At 42.7% G+C, this 21716-nt stretch overlaps 3 protein-coding genes across 15 annotated transcripts in view; 1 reads left to right on the forward strand and 2 right to left on the reverse strand.

The window, feature by feature from the left end:
• LOC115595677 (aryl hydrocarbon receptor nuclear translocator-like protein 1) overlaps positions 1-11146 on the forward strand; it is a 29052-nt gene extending 17906 nt beyond the window's left edge. For 5 of the 9 annotated variants that reach the window (XM_030440438.1, XM_030440440.1, XM_030440441.1 and 2 more), the window contains 8 exons: positions 3198-3432; positions 3891-3997; positions 4877-5027; positions 5418-5470; positions 5564-5675; positions 5973-6066; positions 7317-7413; positions 8193-11146. In XM_030440438.1, coding sequence (XP_030296298.1) covers positions 3198-3432; positions 3891-3997; positions 4877-5027; positions 5418-5470; positions 5564-5675; positions 5973-6066; positions 7317-7413; positions 8193-8350 — 1007 coding nt within the window. In that variant the 3' untranslated portion in view covers positions 8351-11146. The remainder of the gene's footprint in view (positions 1-3197; positions 3433-3890; positions 3998-4876; positions 5028-5417; positions 5471-5563; positions 5676-5972; positions 6067-7316; positions 7414-8192) is intronic. The other 4 variants (XM_030440439.1, XM_030440442.1, XM_030440444.1 and 1 more) reach the window with 3 other exon arrangements.
• A 382-nt stretch (positions 11147-11528) lies between these two features.
• Positions 11529-15401, reverse strand: LOC115595679 (P2Y purinoceptor 1-like). The gene is made up of 4 exons (XM_030440447.1): positions 15246-15401; positions 14072-14174; positions 13595-13831; positions 11529-12915 (listed from the first exon to the last, which is right to left on the reverse strand). Exons 1-4 carry the CDS (start codon positions 15378-15380, stop codon positions 12530-12532), a joined length of 861 nt encoding a protein of 286 aa, XP_030296307.1. The 5' UTR covers positions 15381-15401; the 3' UTR covers positions 11529-12529.
• A 2041-nt stretch (positions 15402-17442) lies between these two features.
• The window catches only part of LOC115595435 (sushi domain-containing protein 3), a 37453-nt gene continuing 33179 nt past the window's right edge, over positions 17443-21716 (reverse strand). For all 5 annotated transcript variants that reach the window (XM_030439927.1, XM_030439926.1, XM_030439925.1 and 2 more), the window contains 4 exons: positions 20327-20518; positions 19622-19775; positions 19337-19522; positions 17443-19237 (listed from right to left, as the gene is read on the reverse strand). In XM_030439927.1, coding sequence (XP_030295787.1) covers positions 18901-19237; positions 19337-19522; positions 19622-19775; positions 20327-20518 — 869 coding nt within the window. In that variant the 3' untranslated portion in view covers positions 17443-18900. The remainder of the gene's footprint in view (positions 19238-19336; positions 19523-19621; positions 19776-20326; positions 20519-21716) is intronic.

Below are 21716 nucleotides of genomic sequence, written 5' to 3' on the forward strand. Positions count from 1 at the left end.
AAAATTAGCTTAATACACCTCCTTTAAGTTATAGGAAGTAGGAAGTATCAGATTGTAATAGCTGTATACCCGCTTGGTTGATTTGCTCGTGTCTAGTCAGCTGATGGCTGCACAACTGGTGAATGAGCCAATGATGAATGTGAAGTATGAATGAAACGGTTGATGCTAATCAGCTAATGTCTGAACCAGTGCAATGGTACTCCATGAGGTTGGAGCCTACTGAGCTGTTGAATCACAAAACAACAGTGAATATGCAACGATAGAGACACAAAACCTCGGCTTGGCTTTAGTTCGTATGACCACTGGCTGCACTGATCCTGCTGCCCCTGTTGCTCAACACCGTGTCCTATTTTCAAGTAAGTATTTCCAAATGATTCTCCACTTGAAATACCAGATGGGATGTGCTGAAGAAAGCAGATGAAACAAATGCCAGAAAACATAGACTGTTTGGAACCTCTCTGTTTGTGAAGTGGACTAGTTTTTGAAACATTTTTTATTACGTGTTGTATTCCCGCAGGAAATAAATGAATCTTTTTACACAGGTGTGAAAGTGTTCAACATAACGTTAGCTACTGGCTATGCGACTCCAGAATCTCATCTCACATTGGTCCAGCATCGACCTCTAATTCATTTACTGACCCAGCCGAGTGAGCTCTGTGCCTTGATGCCCACTCATCTGCTTCTTCGGGTGAGGTTGGATAACAACTAATCTCGGAACTGTTTACCAAAATACTGCTGGGGCCAGGTGTGTTATCGTGAAAGCCCATTTGGCCCGTAATATTATACTGATAGGATTACAGCGATGGGTATCACCTACAGCAGAGCATGGCCAAATCCAAACGCACAGACTACAACTAAACACAGAGAAACACGCCGGTCCTCTCCGATCCACAGCTATGATACATTAGTGCTATTTTGGATCGTTTTAGTTCTGTCACCCCGCCCTCTCTCTCTCGCTCTCTCGCTCTCTCTCAAGAGAGCACTTGAGAGGAACTGCTTGCCCAATTTATTGCCTGAAAAGATTGGAATCATTCTGCTTTATGTACACAGTCATATTCAGTGCCGGACCTGCGGGGCTCTTTGGCCCAAACAGACGAGAAGTAGGAGGAGGAGGAGGAGGGGGAGGATGTGTACCAAAAGATTAATAAGATATTTAAATGTGTTCCTCAGCAATTAGGTCAGTGTTCAGGCAACCAGTGGAAAACAAACAGTGGAAAATATATGCCCTGCCTCGCCTGTGTAAGAGGTAATAGAGAAATGATCCGATCTTGATCTGGCGGAGAGTCGATGAAGGGGGATGGGGGGGGGGGGGGTGACCGCCCTCCTTCCACCTGTTGGTAAAAATCTGCTGGGGTTGAAATTAAGTTGAGGAACCTGAACCTTTGTTTCTACCGCTGTGTGACCTAAATTTCCCACTACTGTCTTATCTTTGTAGCTTCTAGTTAGAAAGTATTTGTTTTCCCAGCACATCCTGTTTCTTTAACACATTTTTGGGAACCTCCAAACCAAATAAATGAAACGTCACATCGATAGTTACCTAAGCGTTGCAGCAACAAAGACGTGATGACATACTGACAAAAAAAATAAGAAAAAAAGAAGCCCGATCTCTGCTGTTAAAGCACACGCTGTTGTGGCTTTTTCTGATCTAATTTTCTCGGTGGAAAGAATTCCGACTTTTCCCCAAACGCATGCCACAATTTACAAAAAAACGTGGTCATGCACAGGAAGTAGGTCAGCATCACAGCCTTGTATAACCACAGAGAAGGAAGCCGGTCCAAACTCCACTTACTGTAAACCTAATAGTAGTGACTGAAAAAAAAAGGAAGCGTGGCGCCTCTCAGTGGCCAACCTCAGCAACTACACTGAAGTATATAGAGAAGAAAGGCGAGAAACGCTGTAAGAATAATATAACTTCAGTGACTTTATTAAATGAAAAACCACATCATGCATTTTTTATTTATCAAAATCTAGCTAGTATAACCTACAAAGCCACTCAGGGCAGCAGAAGCAGGCCTTGAATACAATACAGGGACATGTTTTCCCCTTTTAAGTCATACGAAGCCGCAAATGCTGTATGTGACACACTCATACATACACATATACATATAAAGCTCTGTTAAAATCAAACGGAACAGAAGATTTGGGATGATCATTTTCCGTAGGATCATCTCTATGAGCGACCTCTTCCACTGGGTCGCATTGCCATTTGATACATTGTTGTGATTTACGAGGAAGCCAGTCACTAGGGGCGCTTTCTGTCGTTGTCATGGGTTGAAAACGGTAATGTAAACATTTATTTTTTGCGTTTAATAAGAAAAGACAAGCATCCATATTTTCCCCAAATGACCCTAGAAACTACCAGCAGCTGTAAAGCCGTAACATTGCATGTTACAGTCTAAAGTTAGTGAAAACAAGTAAGCGCCCAATCAGAGAGGTTGAAGCGGACAAATGAAAAATAAAAAAAGATAGTTGTTCTGACTCTGGCTTCTTTCACTTGGTGTCATAGTAGTACCAACCCAGTCACCGGAATAAATGTCAATGATGTATGTTTCTGCAAATCCTGAATATGTTGAAACTTTACATTTCTTTGTCTTCTACCAACTTTCTCTTTCTTTAGGTTACACTTTCAGTCTTATGTTGTGACAGCACGTTACCCCTGTTTGTTTAGGTTTAGGCATAAAAACAGAATTTGGGTCAGGTCAAGTTTGTGTTTTTGTCAGAAATTTGTCCTGACTTCTCGTGAAAAATATGTAGTAGTTTCACACTCACAAACGTTGAAAAACAGTTTTGAAGGCGGGTTTCTGGCTTTGCAGCCGTGTCCCGTACCTGTAACGTCGTTTGATCACACCCCTGGACTGCAGAAACATAAGTGCTAACATTTCACTTGGGACTTGAGACAAGTAGTACCAATTCACACAGCGAAAGAACAAGCCGAGATTAAAGTTTCTCCGGGAAACACACTGTCAGAACCACTGAGGCTTTCTAAAAAGTGTAATTTATAAATTACATCCACTTTAAAATCGATTTAAATAAACACATTTGAAACAGGAAGATCACAAATGCATGTTTGTTAACTGTTGGAAACTTGCTCTTTCCCCCTGAACGTGAAGCTTGAATATATGCAGTTTTACAGGCAATCATCACAGTAATTGACTTTTTAACAATCTGACACACTTCCTTGTTTATTGTGGTCACAGAGTCTTACAGATACTGTACCCTCCACTGCACTGGATACATGCGGAGTTGGCCGAGCAGCCAGCTGGACTCGGAGGGCGACACCGAGAAGGAAACCTCAAACCTGACCTGCCTGGTGACGGTGTGCCGCCTCCTCCCCCACGCGTCCCACCAGCCTTCCAAAGACGTCAACGTCAAGCCCGCCGAGTTCGTCACGCGCTGCGCGATCGACGGCAAGTTCACCTTCGTAGACCAACGGTGAGTTTTAACGACTTCTGCACGATTTACCATGTGTCTCCCTCCCCGTGAGTCATGGATTTGTTCTCGACACGTGGTTTCTGCTGAGAAAGAAATGGCCGAGGCGGTGTTAACGGTGAGGAGGTCCTCGACTCTGCAGAGTTGCGGCAGTTCGCCTGTCAGTGGAGATAATCCTTTCTCTTTGCTGTTGTTTCTCAGAAGGAGCTATGCAACTTGATGGCATCACATGAAACTCTCTTCTCATGCTTTGGGAAGTAAATTCATACCACAAGTATAGTGAATCATTTTATCAAACTTCCCATACGTGTGACTGCTGAATGTTTCATGTGTAGCGGCTCTTTAATACAGCTCTCACTTTCATTCAGTTTTGTTAAACTGGCACAATCCTGAGAGACAACGGAAGAGACAGATAAAGCCAGAGAAGTGAACCCGTCTCCTCTCCCTCTCGTTTCCCCCAGAGCCGCGACGGTTATCGGCTACTTGCCGCAGGAAATTCTCGGCACGTCGTGTTACGAGTACTTCCACCAGGACGACCTGCAGCAGCTCGCAGAGAAACACAGGCAAGGTGATGGAGCAGAGCAACCACGGTCAACAACCTTAACTTTGTTTAAAGGTCCAGTGTGTAGGATTAAGCCTGGTGGCAGAAATTGAATAAAAGTTGTTGGTTTTTTTAGACCCAGGTACACCCTCTAAAAACTGCCTAGTGTCCTCATTCCCACTTCCCACAGGCAAGTGATTTTTATCTGAAGCGTAATGTCACTGACGTCATGAATGCGCCAGAAACAGTTCAGAAATCATTTTATCCCCCTTCAAGTTAGCCGGGTGCTAAACCAGAAGTTAGCCGGCTTGGTCCGCAATCCATGTATTTTCATAGCCGGGTAGTCGAGCTTTTTTGTGCTTCAAAGCACCACTGAGCAGCTTTCATAGGAATAAAGGGGAATTTGCCTCCAACACCATGTCCAGAAATAAAACATCCTTGAATAGACCACATCCCAGATTCCTTCTTTATTTACGCGCCAACACCAGATGTTGATAACGCCTCATCACTTCTCGAGTTCACCGGGGTCTTACGTCTAGATCAGAGCCGAGCCAAGGTGATAAAACCAAACCCGAGTCAATTGACTCTGCAGCAGACCTGGGAAAAGGCATATAATATGCATGATCATGTTTTTTTTTATTATTAAATTATTTATTTAATTAATATATATATATAGTGACCTGAAACTAAGAGTCATAGCTTAGAAAGACACTCCTGTATCTACATATTCATATGAATACCCCACCCATCCTGCCCACTGGACCTTTTAAACAATTGATATCCATGTTTGAAAAGCGCAGCGCTCACATGTATGTCTAGAAATTGTGCTTTGCTGTGCAGAAGTTAAAAGAATTGGACCCTTCCCTTTTCTACTTGTGGTGACACCCGTGTCCAATCTCTCGGCAGCCCTCCGAAGCAAAGAGAAGATCGAGACGCCGTGCTACAAGTTCAAGACAAAATACGGCGTCTACGTGTCACTCCAAAGTCAGTGGTTTAGTTTCACGAATCCATGGACCAAAGAAGTTGAGTTTATCGTGTCGTTAAACAGGGTTCTCTCGTAAGTACTGATTCATTTGCCCAACTTTAAAGGTGCCCTCTGGGGTCTTGGGGAAGAAATATTAACCAGAAAAGAAAGATCTTCATTGACTGATTTCTGTCATGCTCTAAACAAATGTAATAAAGAAACCCTCTTTGTTTTTCTAGCTGAATTAACAGGATAAGGGCAACACAATTTCATACTGTTTTACCTTGTTTATATACGGCGGACCCTGCCACCTTTCCAGCGTCAAACACTGTTTTCCTGTGAGAACAGCTTGTTTATTCATTACTGCAGTCAAAAACTAAAAAAATACAAAGTATAAATCTCCTCTCCAAAACTACAAAGTGCCCCTTCAAAATATAGTCATTTCATGGATACGGCAGAATAACTGCTCCTTTGCGCCATCAGGGGGCCTGCTCACACTAAAGATGAGGAGGCAGGCAGCTCAAAAGCACTTAAGGGTAAGAAATAAATAATAATCCAATGAGCATGTATCTCTTATTGTTTTTTTGTATACATATTAAGGTTTATTTCTCTGTCTTTTTCTCTCACAGAAGACGCAAAGCAAATACCCATAATTCCCGGCCTTTCCAGTGGTGGTGGCACAATGATCTACGCAGGCAGCATAGGGACCCAAATCGCAAATGAGCTCATTGACACTTACAGGTGCATTTTACATGTACAAAATGGTTAAACGAGGCCGAAAACGCTTTATTCCCTGACTGTGTGTATGACACTGGAGGTTTACATTTGAAGAGAGGAACTGGTCAAAAATTGCCATGGACATGGATGAAATTCATTGGTACAAACGAAAGAGGAATAGAATACAAATAAGGCATAGACCGTATGTATATATGTGTGTGTGCGCGCTTGTGTGTGTGTGTGTATATACACATACACACACATGCAAATTATTTATAATATTTAGCATGTTTTAAAAAGTTGTGGCTACCTGTTTCCAAGCAGGGTGAACTCGTCTCCCTCAAGCGGAGCTCCCAGTCCGTTTGGTTCGGCCCAGGAGAAAGGTCCCCTGGTTTCCCCACAGACCAGCAGGAGTGTGAGTGACCTCGTCATCATCACAAACACATTTCAGTTTATTTTCCTGTTTTACTGTCATAAGCACGTTTAATTCAAATGGCTGAGGAATTTACATGGAAATGCGTCTGACATTTGGGTAGATTTGTTTATGCAAATGTATGGCGACAATGTAATTCTATGCTAATGTCGGTGCTATGTGGTGTTCATATGCATATTAAAGCCAGTCTCTCATACATTTGATATTTGTCGAGCAAATTAAAGGCGACAGTTCTGGTGATGTAGACAAACATATTTTGGAGATGTCTTGCACAGGAATACAAGACACATGTCCTTAAAGGGATAGTTCGGGTTTTTTGAAGTGGGGTCATATAAAGTACATATCTATAGTCAATCTGTTTCCTACCGTAATCACCGATCAGCGCAGCCTCAGTTTGGAGAAGTAGAGAGCCGCTCCAGCCCAGACGCTCAGCTTTGTACTGCAGCAAAAAAGCGAAATTAACCACCTAAAACAAGACTCATCTAAAAAAATCTATATCAGGTCAAGTGTACGTTGTATAGGTAAAATTCACACCGCTTTACATCGCCGTCAGACCGCGCTTTCTTTTGGCACTACATTTTCTCAACCGCAGAACCCACGTATCCCTACGCATGAGCGCTAATGTGGAAGGATACGGAGAGTTAAGTTTTGTTTTTATCGAAAGTAAACCTCTCGTCCAGCCGCCGCTCGCAGATCAGCTGTTGCCCAGTTACGCTGATGCGTAGGGATACGGAGGTTCTGTGGTTGAGAAAATGTAGTGCCAAAAGAAAGCGCGGTCTGACAGTGATGTCAAGCGGTGTGAATTTTACCTATACAACGTACAGTTGAACTAATGTAAATTTTTTTAGGGGAGTCTTGTTTTAGGTGGTTAATTTCGCTTTTTTGCTGGACCCCGTTCCCTGCAGTACAAAGCTGAGCGTCTGGGCTGGAGCGGCTCTCTACTTCTCCAAACTGAGGCTGCGCTGATCGGTGATTACGGTAGGAAACATATCGACTATAGATATGTACTTTATATGACCCCACTTAAAAAAAAAACGAACTATCCCTTTAAAGATTCTATGTAAGCTTCTTTAAAAGTAAAAAGTACTTAATATTTGCAAAAAAAACACACACATGTTAAGACATTGGCTACTTCTACAAGTTGTTTTCCTGGGTTTAATCACACGCTGCAGTGGAGAAAGGTGAAACGTGAGGACCTGTGCAGTGTTTTAACGTAACACAACTCGTTGCAGGCGTCCAGCAGAGAGGAGGCGGCAGGCAGTTCATCACAGTCTCATTCTGACTCAGGGACAGCAGTGGGCGCTAGCAGTGCAGCTTCTGAAAGCACAGGTACTGTCGAAAGGGTTACTATAAATCCACTGCTAAAGTCTTTGGTAAAGGAGCTATTTCAACAGCGAAAATACTCACAGCCAGACATACACGTTAAACTTTGGTACATTCAGGCTCTTAAGTGGCTTATGTGTGCAGACATTTTGTTCCCACCCACTCTCTGAGTAACCATCCGTGGAAATATATCAAATATCTGTTCCTGTGCCCGGAAATGTATGAAAAGTTGAAGCACTCCGAGTCCAGATCAAAGAGAATTCAGAGCTGTTGTTGAACCATTTGGAGTACAGGCCCGGCTTTGGGATCTTTTCAAAAAGGTTATAAGATGGATCTTTTCCCTAGCTGTCAGAAGCTCTATAAGTGCTTCCAGTATTAATTTGTTTGAGTTTGAACAATGGAAAAATAAACCAGATGACCTGTAGCTGGCTTTTCCATCGTCTGGAGGCTGGTGTAAAAGTGGCTCAGGAGAGAAGAGAGAGAAAAGAGAGCGGGTCGCTTGTTTACACGATCGCTTATCAGCTGTTGTAGGCTCTTGGACGGGCATAGACACTCTTAGAAGAACCCACTCTCACAGACCTGGGGTCCCCAGACATAAGGTCTGCAGTTGGACCTTTTTTTGTAATAATTGAACAGGTTGAACACTGGAACAAAGTGAGCAACGCAGCATGTAAAAAAGTTAATCTAAAACAATTCATTAACACTTAATGGAAGGCATTGATTACTGCAGGTAGGTGATATTCCAGAGTTTCTCAGGATTTTTGCATTTTCTTTGTGTCACCCAGGTGAGCTGTCCCAGCTGGACTTGGACAGCATGGTGGTGCCGGGACTGAGCAGCTTCAGCAGCGACGAAGCAGCCATGGCAGTCATCATGAGCCTGCTGGAGACGGATGTAAACATGGGTCAATCGGGGGACTTTGAGGACTTACACTGGCCTTTTTAAGGGGGCAAACAGACTTCCAGCCCCTCTCATATGCTCTTGTGCCGTTTTCTTACCATTTGCCGAGAACTCAGTTGTTCGTTCCGGGACCGACTGATCTGGCCTTGCACAATTAAACCCACTGGACTTGTACCAAAGGCTGCAACATGTCACACTCGAGGAAGCCTAACCGCTGGAAGGCTATAGGAATTATTGTGTCTGTGATTACCTTGTTGGTCCCCTTGGCGCTCGCCTGACGGGAAGTGAGGTTAAAGTGTCCCCGGAGCCAGTCAGTGTCTTCCTCAGTGACACTTGAGCATCCTCAGAGGGGCTAAAACCCAGACGTTCCACTGCAGAATATATTTGCTCTGCTTGCCCCCCCCCCCCAGTGAGCGACAAAGGTCCGGGGGAGAATCGGACTCCTGCCATGTGCAGTGCTGCTAGAGAAACTCCTCAAACCTTTGGACATGTGCGAATGCTTTTGGTACCCGGTAATGACTTACGTGTTTTTCATAACATGATTGTTCCATTTCTTTTTTACTCTGTTTTTTTCAAAGATCCCCTCCAGACACATTTTAAGTCATGTAAAAAAGCACACTGCTAAGTGATGTTTGTCCGATATTGCGTCCAGTGAGTACTGAGGAAGGCTGAAAGAATGTCTACCCCTTCTCTCCTTCTTTAAGAATTGCAGAATCTAAAATTGAATATGCAAATATGCTTCGGGCCTCACACTAGAGCCACCACCACTACTATTCCAGTTACACTCCGTTTGGAAGATCTACCAATGCCACACAGACCACATGTACTGAATCATTTGGACCAGACGATTTTAATTATTTCTCTATTTGAAATTATTCAGAAAGCATGTATGATTTTGTCAGCACACTGCAACCATCTTGTGTCGCGTGTTGCTCTCTTTACTTTCCACTTTCTGTTTTTGTGTTTTTTTCCCTTCCTTTGTTGATTGCCCGGTTAGTTTCACTTGCCTCTTATTATTCTCACCTCCCTTGTGTATTTAAGTCTGTGTCTTTTCAGTCTCTCGGTTTGGTGGGAAAAATACAAAGACAGGAAGTGGAAAGTAAAACATGACACAAGGGGGTAAAAAATCCAATATTAAACGGGAAATGACCAAACCAAAACCTAAACCATCACACATGCATATAAACCCGGACTAGTCAAAATAATGACTAGAATTCCCATTTAAAAACAAATGTGGACACAGGATTTGACACCTAACACACAGTGTCATATTTTACCAGCCATCTAGCGCTATCAGAACCTGCAGAGGAAATGGGTTACATGGAGAAAGCTTTACTTTGGGACTGTTTTTAATTAAACGAATACTTGAATATTTACTCCTGTTTACAGTCTTGGTCCCAGGATAAAACAGTTAGCATGGAAAACAGCCTCTACATTCAACTTGTTTGCCAACTCAGGTTCCTCTGATGTTCCTCTGTTAGTAGAGGGGAGCTGAAACTAAACAATACATCTTTCGTTTCAGAAGTTGAACCACTTGATGCAACCTTTAGCGAAAAAAGTCAGGTGTTTGTGCATATATCGAAGGGTTCTCGCTCCAAATGTTGGACCCTAATTGACCACCAGTTGTGATGCCACAAATCATGCTTCTATGGGGACGTCCGAAATGTAGAGAAACCTTCTACTTAAGCAGAGGAATGTGACCTGCTAGGTTGTATGTAAAAGTCCAGAAAGTATCCCTAGAACATAGAAAATCCCATCATTGAGGGGGTCTTTACATGGAATGTTGTCTGTTGTAGTCTGTTTTCATATTGAATGTGCACTAAAGGACTGAGCCCTAGTATGCCTATACCATGTGTTCACATATCACATATTTACTGTACTCCAGACAGTTCTGTGAAGGTGATGTACTGTGCACTGAACTCCTGGGAAAATATGGAAGGTCCAGCATGGATGGGAGAATGTTATTCAGTGTTATGAACAGGACAAGCCAACATGTGTTTAGGAACGGATTTTAATGCTGTTGTGTCATGTCTTATTACCCCCTCCTCCTTCCTGTCAACTGCAGTACCGCTGCACAGAAATTAGCCATAGTATTTGTGTTGATAGGGAGACACAGTAATGTTGCAGTTTATCTATTTGTGAATGTCCAATGACCACAACTGCGACTTTTAAAAGAAAATCCACCTCGAAGCATCTCTACACTGTTAAAACAAAACTTTTCTACCAGAAGAAACTGGTCAAATTCATATAATCCCACTGTAACAGAGTTTAATAGCAAAATATGATATGCTTGCTTGAAGAAAAAAAAAAAAAAGAACAAAAAAAGAGACCACAATGCAATACAGCCAAAAGACTGATCAAACTGGCCACTATCACAAATGATCACATTATCAAACTATTTATTTCGGATAAAAGTAAATTGCTTTTATAACCACTGGAATGTACTGCAGACTCATTTCAACAGTGTAAGAGTGTGTGGAGGTGGATTTTACTTTTACAGTCAGTGTCTGGCCTTCATACAGCACATGTAAACTCTGGTTATATCACTGGCTCCTCTAATCTTGAAAGTATAATGTGATTGTGTTGCCTTGACAAGGTTCAATTGTAAATCAACCGTTATGCGCTCTCTTTGGCTTTAAAGCAAAACTGTTGGTACTGGACAATACTTTCTGTTGCCATCAGTGCCATTTAAAATGGGCACTTAAGCATATTTATCATGCCCTGCTATCAGAAGGCAAAATGTCTGATATGTGTATGTATGTGCGAATTGTCGTTGCTGTATCTGCTGTAACAATGAATGGAGGCTGAAGCCTTTGAAAGTAAAATAATGTTTTTCAGAAATGGCCAGAACTCTGTTTTTTCTTTTAGCATAGGTTAAATGTTGTCCTACCATCTTGAGTAGCTATAATTTCTGTACAAGGCAGGAATCTCAAGTATAGCAACTCATTTAATACAAACGTCACTGTTTGGATTAAAATACCAGTTTTGGTTGCCACAAACCATTGGAAATGTCCACAGGTCTTCTTAAAAAACACCTAGTTTTGTTGCAACTACAATGGTTGTAAATATCCCCTGGTGTCCTTGATAACAACCACTGGTGCGACTTGAACTGCGGTTTTACACATAATTGTCTTTTATTAGGGGACCTTAATTTCATTTATGCACTGTTGATAAAAAAAAATTTGATTACACGAATAAATTTTTTTATCTTTGAATAATTTATTTAGAGAGAGGTGTGTTGACCTTAAAAAATGCAGTACAGTTGGAGGTAAGGTAATGGAAATCACTTTCAGGATCACTTATGAAATGTTACATTATTAAATACAATTTAAAAAGTTCTCTTTAAAAGAAACAGCTTTCCGTCTATATTCATATCAGATGTGCTACAACTGTGTATTACTATATACACAAACTCAGAGATAAAAGGTGTAAATAAAGCCAACAAAACACAGAACAAATCTGTAAAAGGACAGACTGATCATGCAAGGCCAGGCTATCCCACAATGTTGCCTTGTTGATCTGAGATCCTTAATTGTTTGTTTATTGAAAACAGTATAGTATCATACTCTTAAGTTTTGTGATATTTCTACTTACAAAAGAAAAGTTGGCCATAGCAATTAGTTCAAGACACATGTGTTCGACTATTGTCTATTTGTACAATTTTCATTATGCTGATGATGTGGTACTATTTTCTTAAGATTTAAAATAATAAATACCTGTTATATTAAAACATGGAATCATTTCTGGTATCTTTTCCCTAAATGTTGAACAAACTAGTGCCTACGATTTTCAGTCTATATAAAATGTTTTCGAAAGCTTTATACATAACATTTACAACAAGGCACTAAACCCAAAACATGGTTTTACAAACACCTAAATATAATATAGTCTTTAATGAATCAATTTCTGGGTGGAGAGATGATTACGTAATTTTATTAAAATACAAAATTAAAAATACATAGATGAGCAAAAGTTGTGGAAATCTAATGGAAAAGACTACACAAAGTTGGCTAGTTTGACTGACTTCCCCTGAGTTTCCAGTAAAGGGAAACAGGGCAGTGGTGATCCACTGATCATGTAGCTCACAGCGTGAACACTGATTTAAAAATTAGATTTTTATTCATTTGTTTGATGATTGTTTACAATATGATAGCTTCAAAAAAGATACAACAATAACTCACACATTCACCGTGTCTCAATTTATCAAATTTCTGTTCCACCGAGTCAGCACATTTGTCTTGCCTTGGAGAGATAGAACAGAGGCCCTATGAGCAAACCAAGCCTGGGGAACATCGAAGCTGATTCAAAAACATAACAGAGGGCCTCTTCCAAGACGATATCCCAATAAATTAAGTATACAATCAGGGGAACCATTGCCACAACTGGTAGGTAAGATATCACCGCAGGCACCACCACAACCAACACATTACCCACTGCCCGTCTCTTAAAGGGTGACTGAGAGCAGGCTTGGTTACCAATCGTGGTGTGGGCAGGACTTGGCTGCCACAGTGACCAGACCACACCCCCAAGGCAGGCGAGCATTAGGAAGAAGAGGCAGGAGTCAATGATTGAGACAGGAATCATGATGAATGTGATATTGTTCACCAAACCTGTGAGAAGAAGTGAAAATCGAAATTTCAAAATATGAATGTGTACTGTGGTAATTCAAACTGATTTTATCTTTAAAATGAGAACCACTGCTAATATTGCTCATTGCTCATGCAACCTCTGCATAACAGTCTGGATCTTGTGTAAATGCAGCTGAATAGCAGGCTTCCACCGGTCCACCCTCTCTGCCCTACACGTGTGTGTACGTGTAGGCCAACCTCACCCTCGGTCAAACCGTCACACAGAGCAGCAGCTCTTTAAACATCCATAAGTGACTAAGAGTTGACGAAAGAGACTGATACAGCAATGCAACATGGTCGCTATGTTTTTTTTAAACCCCACACCCTACGTAATGTTATTGGCTGGATTCTACACACCACTGCTCAAAGTCTGACTCAGAAACAACCCAAACACAGCAAATAATAAGATGATAAGAAAAAAAAGACAAGGATCTGCTGTGGTTCTACCAGGTGATGAGTGATGTTTTTTTATGAGTCACTACTTTTTTGGAAAATCCTGCATGGTATGCATATATACACCTGCCCGGGCATTTCAGAAGACCAAATATTCAGTGGTTAATTGGTGCTGATAAGGTATTAATCTCCTTCAAGGCTTTATTCAGGAAGAGGGGGTCAGTATTTTACATCAGTTTCTATGCTGAACTCTTCACCAAACACTTACCTGTAGCCAGACAGAAGGTCAAGGTAGCACACCACACCACAGTGGAAACAGCCATTCGGTACTCCCACTTCCTCAGTTTCAAGTACAGCACAGGTCTAACCACAGCCAGGTAGCGCTCGGTACACATACAGGCCAGAAGCATGGGACAGCCAATCAGGTTGAACATACTGAAAACATCTCTCGCCACATCCAATTGATGTGGAGTGTTGGAATCCTGCCAGACAATGGCGGAAGAGTCTGTTGAATAGACAATTAAAGGGTTTTACAGTCACATTTGAGGGTTTTCTAACAACCTATTCAGATTATCAGTTAACATCAGACAAAGGTGGAGAATTAAATATTCACTGAGCTCCCTTAGTAATCTAACTCATCGTTTCAGACGGCATCAGACCATCAGGGAATTGGATACGGACATAGAGTTAAGTGTCTTGTTTGTCACTGAAGTGGTCACTGTGAATGATCTCTGGCAGTGTTTACCTGAAAGATTGACTTGACCTAGTTCAGCGGACTCGTAGATCAAGCTGACAGGCATTATGCAGAGGTAGACAAGATCCATCACAACAAGATTCAAACCTAAAACCTGAAAGACAGAGGTTCAGAAACAGGTTTAGATTCAAGTTTAGGGAGGGATGAAATGTTAAAAGTTAACGTTCCTGCAAACAACTGATATGTCTAGACTTGTTCATGTCACATGTACTTAGAGAGAGACATTTTTCTACAAAAAGTGTCAGTTCCAGTTTCACATTTCCTGTTTATGACCTAAACTTCATATCTGGAAGTGGGGGGATGATGGGGACGTTACAGGCAACAAGGTTAGCAAGCCAGTGACCCCAGTTCGAGATAGATGTTTTTGACAGGAAGTCGGGTTATGGTTATGCAAATGCAAATGAGTATGTCTCATAGTCTCATTAGCATGTCTGAGCATAAAATGTTAGGTGATACAAAAAACAACTGTGGTATGTACGTTATCAACTAGGGAAATTTCATGGTTGTATTTTGTAAAATGTTTTACCTGAACACAATTTTTGTTTCTAAAACATGGAATTGTACAACATCTATAAACAAAATTATCTTTTTCTTTGGACTGTGATTTACAGCTGTAAATCTCTTCCTCAGCAGCATCTACATACATCAAACCTTTTATAAGTATCTATATTCTGGGGCTTTTTACAGAGGGGTTTGTTTATAGATCATTCATAGCCTGATTTAACATTTTATTAACCGATTTATTGTCATTTTATTCATAAAAAACGGAAAAAATTATTTTTCTTTTTTGCTGTTGACAGTATTATCTGATTTATGGAGTCTAACATTTGACTCTTATATGTCTTATATGAAACAACAACAATTTTGGACCTGGCTTTGTCCAATGTCCAGATTTCTGTTCTGAAAATGTATGCAAATGAATGCATATTGCCATAAGATAATGTACAATTTGCATATTTGAACATTCCATTTATACGTATAATTCCTTTTTTATGTAAGTAAGTTTAATGGTGTCTTTCTCTATCTGAAGTTCAAGTTTTACTTTGGAATAACGCAGAAATTTAGGAGAACGTCCACCTGACCTCAACTCAGCCAGATTGCCCAGTTGACAAACTGTTACGTAACATTAAAATGCCTCAGAGCGAGTCGGGAGCGGTGTACCTACCTGTGAGGCCGACAGTGTTTTCCTTTCCCGCAGAAATAGCCAAAGCAGAGCAGTGTTAGCCGCCACCCCTGTGACCAGGGTGAAAATGTCCGTGACAAACCGGATGTCCGCCAATCTCTGTGAGGGACAGTGCATAAAGACAGCCGAAAGCTCGGGGCTCAACTCATGACGCATGCTGCAGCCTCAGTGTGCGGATACAGATGCAGTCTCTCTTCTCAACGAGTCCTGCCAAGTCAAAGAGAATGATTATTAACACTTATCTTCATGAAGATATTACATGACTCATGAGTACTTAAACTGTTTTTTCTTTGCTCACTGTCCTGCATCGGCCCTCCAAATTTAGAAGATTATTTTTGGGAAGAAGAGGAGACTTTGTGCTCCATGAGATGTAACTCTTTTTTGGAGGAAACTGTTGCTGTTCAGTTCCCCCAAATGCTGTGAGCTCTACAAATTCTTCGAGGTGGAGGCATTTACCTCGCAACTTGGACGGATGGCTTGAGTGAGAAAATGTGCCTTTGTTGTTATTTCGGTGAACTGACTTTTTAAGTCAGTCGTTTTTATGTATTTCAGAAACACAGCCATAGGGCTTGGATATTCTACACAAGCTGAACTCTACTGCAAATTTGAGTGATCTCAGTCGCATTTCATACAAGTTGATGGATCTCAAACATCTTCACGTCTGAATACAAATGTTTAAAAGTAATATTTTTGTGGTATAAATTCCAGTCACAGTCAATTGAGAATAGATGTCATCAATATACACTGCGATCTAAAATTCCCTCCCCTGTCCAGCTTACCTCTTTGCACGTCTTCCTTGTCCTCTCTCCTCCACTGTGGTCAGCTCGTGCTTCCTCGCACGCTGAAAGCCTCTTCAGCACCCTGAACATAGCACAGGCCCCACATGACTACTGTGTCGGGACGGACGAAAACAAATGAGCAGGTGCGGATTTTCCACGCTTAAATGCAAAACTGTATATTGGATGTATGTCTTTGCATTGATTTTGATGGCTTGCTGTCTGTTCGACTGCCTGATTTTCCTACCAGTTTTACTTTGCATGCAGATCGTGCTCATCCTCACCAACTGTAATCAGTGCACATCTGTGAACAACAACAGCTTTCTCTCTTTCTTTTTCTTTCTTTCTTTCGCTCTTTCGTTTGTTTGTTTGTTTGTTTTTGTGTAAAAATTGGCCACCTGTCGTGTTGATACGCCAGACAAACAGGGGAAAACACAGACATCTTTGGCCGGATGTTAAAACTTGTATTTCATCTTTAACGTTAAAAAGGTGCAGCAAGAATAAGAATTTTGGTCCTAAACATTCAAAACTGAACTATCCACAGAATGTGGAGGAGAAACAGTTTTCGCGTTATGACGTCCATTCAATGTGTAGCGGTGCTTAGCGGGCCGTTGCTAGGCCAGCCTGGACCGCGACCTGCTAACTGAGCTAACCAGCTAGCTCCCGCCACAGTTCGCACCAGTTAGCTACCTTGTATTTTAAGTATTTTCAGTATGAATTCAAGTCCATTGAAGTGATACAAATTTCACCATTACAAATAATAAATATATATATTCATTTATGACACAACTGAGTGTAATGTTCAGATTCTGTTCCTGAATCCTGATTTTATGATAAAACAGTTATTTTGTCGGGGAGTTTTTCGGGTTAGAAAACATAGTTTCCCATTAATTAAATATACCAAACTTTGACATTGAAATTCTCTCCACTTCACTAAACCGCAACACTGAAGCCAGGTTGTATATATCAGTGTAATGGATTATTGAAGTGCCGGACTGATGGAGCAGAATCTGAGAACAGCAGGCTTTAAACGTACCCTTCCTCTCCTTGATTATACAGTGAATCGGCATGTTGATGCGTCTGATTCTCACTTCTGATCAGTGTCAGACTGAGCACATCTGTCAGTAAAGCATCCCTGATCTTATTATTTACTGCTACGTCAGGTTTCCAGCCTACGTCGTCCCATGGAGTAGGTGTCAGCCAAGTCCAGACAGACTGTCGCTCTGCAGGCAAATGAGGTCATTTTCTCATTTTTCGACTGTCATGACACCGTAATGAATTATGTCCCACTTAGCCCTCCTTTTCTCTCTTCCTTCATCCATTTCCTTCCGTCCTTCATCTATTCTATCCTCTTCCTCCCTTCTGTCAGAACAGCACACACTGAAAACACACGCTGCGAACCGTTCGACTAAACAAACGTCTCTTTATTCAGCTTGTATGGCAGTCTTATTATTACACAACACATAGCTCAATAATAAGCTGTTTAAACCCGGCGCCCCCCCCTTTCAAAAAATGTAAAGTGCAGATTCGTTAGTGTGTTTACTCGAGTCCTTCTGTTAAATACAAAGAACAGCTAGAGTGTAAACTGACTACAAATATAAAGATTAAAAATGCATGTACATAGGACAGGGGGATGGTAAAGGTTTACGGTTCATTATTCAGTTAAATACAATGAAATCAGGAGCAGAATCCACAAGTTCAGAGAATTCAAGTGAACCAGAGTTTGACGGTCGATGCGCTTCAAAAATGTTCCGCCCTCCTCGGTTACATCACACGAGAGAAAGTACATTTTTGGTGCATGATTAACAACTTGCTGTCCGATCCTATCTCAGGACTCAAACCACACTTTCATTGATTCGAGTTGTGACAATTACTTGTGGGCTCGTTATTCCACCCAGGTCTAAACCCCAGTCTACATCCTTGTCATGTGCATTCGACATGTTTCCTGAATCTATCAGCGGAGCCCTGAATGACTTCGCCGGAGTACCTCACAAGTCGAGCTTGCCCGGCCACAGAACAAGCTTTTGTCATAAATAATTATGTGACAGAATGTGTCGCCGCAGCACAGACAGAGAAAAATAAACAAGACGGGGACAGAAAAAAAAAAAAAGAATCACATTTAGTCGACAGTTTTTGGTGAGAAAGAAAGGATCGGCTCAAAACGATCTCGGTGTCATTAAATCCTCACAAACAGCACAAAGTCAGCTACGTTCAGGAGTTTGCAGCAACGGCGGCATTCTAATCACAGTGTGTTTGCTACCAATTAATCCCTACCGTCAAACTATTCTTTCCACACAGTGCGGAAAAACACCAGGGACATGTTAACAAGAGCTGTAAAGTGACCCACAGATTTCAGAAGTCCTTGTTAAGTCTTTAGTTTTAAAGCAAAAAAAACAACATATATATATATATATATATATGTCTAGATTAGACTATGTGGAGGTCAGGAGGGCTGATAGGCGTCCTTCTCTTCACGATAAACTATTGAAAAAAATCAATCACTGCTGAGAGATTTGAGCTGCCTAAACAGTCAAAGTCCTTTACGATCCGTCACTCTGCCTTCATCAACGTCACACTTCACAGTAAAACTTCCTTTGTTCCCTTGTTGACCGGCTACTTGAAGTTTTCTTGTACTTTCTGATGACTGAAAGAAATCAAGACTTCCTCCAGAGACCTCCTCCTGCAGAGTGCAGCAGCAGCAGTCCAGTAAGACTTTAGGAGAAATTCCAGTGTTCAGTTCCAAAATTCAGGAGAAGATCACCAAGCATGCAGCGACAGGGGGAGCTTCTACACCGGCTGCATCTCCTTTTCTACACCTTCTTCTGTTTACCGCCTTAGAACCTAGGGAGTGGAAGACGTAGCTACTGCCATGGCCGCTGTGGTGTCGGGTTAGGGTTGGGGTAGATAGGCGCCGGCGTCGGGTGGGGGTAGGCGGGCACCGTCGTGTTGGGGTTGGGCGGGTACGTCGGGGTGGGATACTGCGGCATCATGTGGGGCTGGCCGTGGGCGGCTGCGTGGGCGGGCGTGGAGGTGGCAGAGGCGGAGGAGGGGAGGTGGAGGTAGAGGGGGGCGGACGGAGCGGACGGGGCGGAGGGTGCCGTGGGAGTGGGGACCCTCTGCAGGACGACATGGGGGTAGAGCTGAGACTCGGAGCGGTAGAGTCCCGGCATGGAGGCCTTCAGCAAACTCTCCTGACTCCTGTGTGAGGGACAAAGAGAGAGAGAGAGAGAGAGAGCTTTTCTCGCTGATTCAGATTTTGTGTTCACATGTTTCGCTCTCTGTGATGTGCCACGTTACCTCTGGTACCCTCTGTTCTCGTATCCGCTGAGTCCTCCGGTCAGGTAGAGGGGGCTGTCGGGAGCCAGGCGGGGGTTCATCCTCTGCGAGAGATGGAAGATCTTGGGAGGAGGGAACGCCTCCCACTCACCCTCTTCTCTCTCCAGCCAACACTCGCTGCGGCGGTTCGTGCGCTTCTCCCTGCGCCTGAGACAGGGAGATCCTCATCAAGCTCAGGGTTTTTTTTTACGTTTGAGAACGGGGGAAGTTGAGGGTTACTTATGACAGCCCTTTCTCCAGTCCTACCTGCTCCGTCCCTCCTTCTTGGCTCGGTCCCGACTGGATCGCTCCTGCAGGCAGCAGATGAGGAAGGACAGGGACATGGCGAGGATGACGATGCCACTGACGACTGAAGCCAACACGGCCACTCTGAGACCACGGTCCTCTGGCCTGGGGATGGCTGTGGGATGGGGGAAAAAACATATATATATGTTGATCGACAGAAATCAGTAGCGGCCTGCAAGATGTTGCCACCTCTGATTGCCCTTGGCACAGGTTCCGGCCAGACAGTAAATCAGTCACACAAATGCATCCAAAGGACAAACACGTCAAATGTTCCAGGAAAGCAAATCCCAACATCCTAAAAAGCAGCCATTCGTGCACTTCTCGTGCATGTGTCCAACGCATTCTCCTGGACTGATGAATATATCGCCCCTGTGCAGTCCGTCTGACCTTTTCCCTGCTTTCTGAGTGCAGCACCGATCTGCCCTGTTTCCTCTCCCCTAGTCAGCGGGAGGTTGATTTCCCAAGTCTGAATTTTTGAGGGGAAAAGTTAAACATGTTCCCCCGAGCATGACAAGGTGCTGCACCAGTTCACCGGCGATGTTTTACACGCGAGCTGCAGCCGGATTTCACGCATAACCAGATGCGAGACTAAGAAGGGTGCTCATTTGGAAACATCGGTGGGGCCTGAAAAATCGACTTGATTCTCCAAATCAAACCCGCACTTACCTTCGCAGACGGGCAGGTAGTTGCTCCACTGCGGTTTGCCGTTCCTGACATTGCAGTAGATTTTGTCGCTGCCGACCAGCTGGTATCCCTCCCTGCACCAGAAGGCCAACACGCTGCCGATCGACACGCCCGTGCCAGTCTCCACGTAGAAGGAGCCCCGACGTGGCGGCAGGACGGGGGTACAGGACAGACCTGAGGGAGAGAGGAGACGATGCGGGTCACTTCATTGATTGGCCGAACGCCGTGTGACTGAGAGAGGCATAAATAAGAAAGAAGAGCTGCTTTGATTCATGCCAGCTCAATATGCTCATTTGCTTTCTTGCCAGGAGTCAGATGAGAATTTGTATACCACACTCATTTTTGTAAAGTAGATCGGGGGTCAGTGAGCTTAGCTTAGCTTAGCACAAAGACTGGAAGCAGGGGGAAACAGCTAGCCTGGGTCTGTCCAAAAGTGTTAAAACATCTACCTATCAGAACATCTCAAGCTCTCCTAAATCTGTTTATTGTCATTAATATTACATTTCTCAAAATCCAATCGTACACCAACCCAAACTCGGGAATGAGACTCAACAATCAACTATCTCTGTCCAGAATTGCCGACCGCACCTTTAATCTAGTAACTTGGTTTTTACACTTACGGATTTTGAAGAGATTTAACGTAAGCGTGGCGCAACAAAGTTAGTTATATCTTTGGAGGTTCTTGTACGTAGATTTTACTGGCTTTCAATCACTTTGATTTGTCGAAAAACTAAAACTCGTCTTGCTTAATTCCATTTGGAGTGTGTAGATTGTTGACTTGCGGTGGATTTTGGCTTTTTTTTTTTAGAAACAGATCTTTGTTTGAATCAGAAACTGAAAACTTTCATTCTTATCAGGCTCTGTTGTAGTCATTGCAAATATTTTAACCTTGTTGAAGGTTTAAACTCAACAACTCTGTCCTAATAACTCTTTCTAACTGCCCTTTCTTCATGCCAGTTTCTACACCTCTTTCCAACACTGTCCTCTCCCTGTTCTCCCTTTCTTCTCTCTTTTCTCTCCTTCTTTCTTGTCAAACAGAGACGCAGCTCGGTCCAGAGTGTCTGTTATTTACGCCGAGAGCTGAGATTAGCGGGTTACATCGGACAGATAGACGCGGAGAGGAGGAGAGAGGGAGAGACCGAAAAGGACTATTTTTATCCTCCTCATGCTACAATACGCAAATACCTCCGAGAGGTCTCGTGATATAATACAGCGGCTATTGTTAGATTGTGCTGCGGGGGGATTTTTGATGCTCTCAGGAAATCTCATGTAAATCTACAGCGTCGCTAGAAGCACAAAACATCCCACAAAAGACCATCCTCAAAAGGATAATAAGGCATGGTTTGTCCTTGCACCGCGGCACATGATGACC

Source organism: Sparus aurata, chromosome 14 (genome assembly GCF_900880675.1).
Source record: "Sparus aurata chromosome 14, fSpaAur1.1, whole genome shotgun sequence".
NCBI classification, from domain to species: domain Eukaryota; kingdom Metazoa; phylum Chordata; class Actinopteri; order Spariformes; family Sparidae; genus Sparus; species Sparus aurata.

Excerpts from the sequence above, each read along its gene's own strand:
- LOC115595679 (XM_030440447.1), bottom strand. The coding sequence starts at position 15,380 with ATGCACTGTCCCTCACAGAGATTGGCGGACATCCGGTTTGTCACGGAC. Across the intron at positions 14,175-15,245 it reads AAACACTGTCGGCCTCACAG|GTTTTAGGTTTGAATCTTGT; the intron begins GTAGGTACACCG and ends TCTGTCTTTCAG. Across the intron at positions 12,916-13,594 it reads GACCTTCTGTCTGGCTACAG|GTTTGGTGAACAATATCACA; the intron begins GTAAGTGTTTGG and ends TTCTTCTCACAG.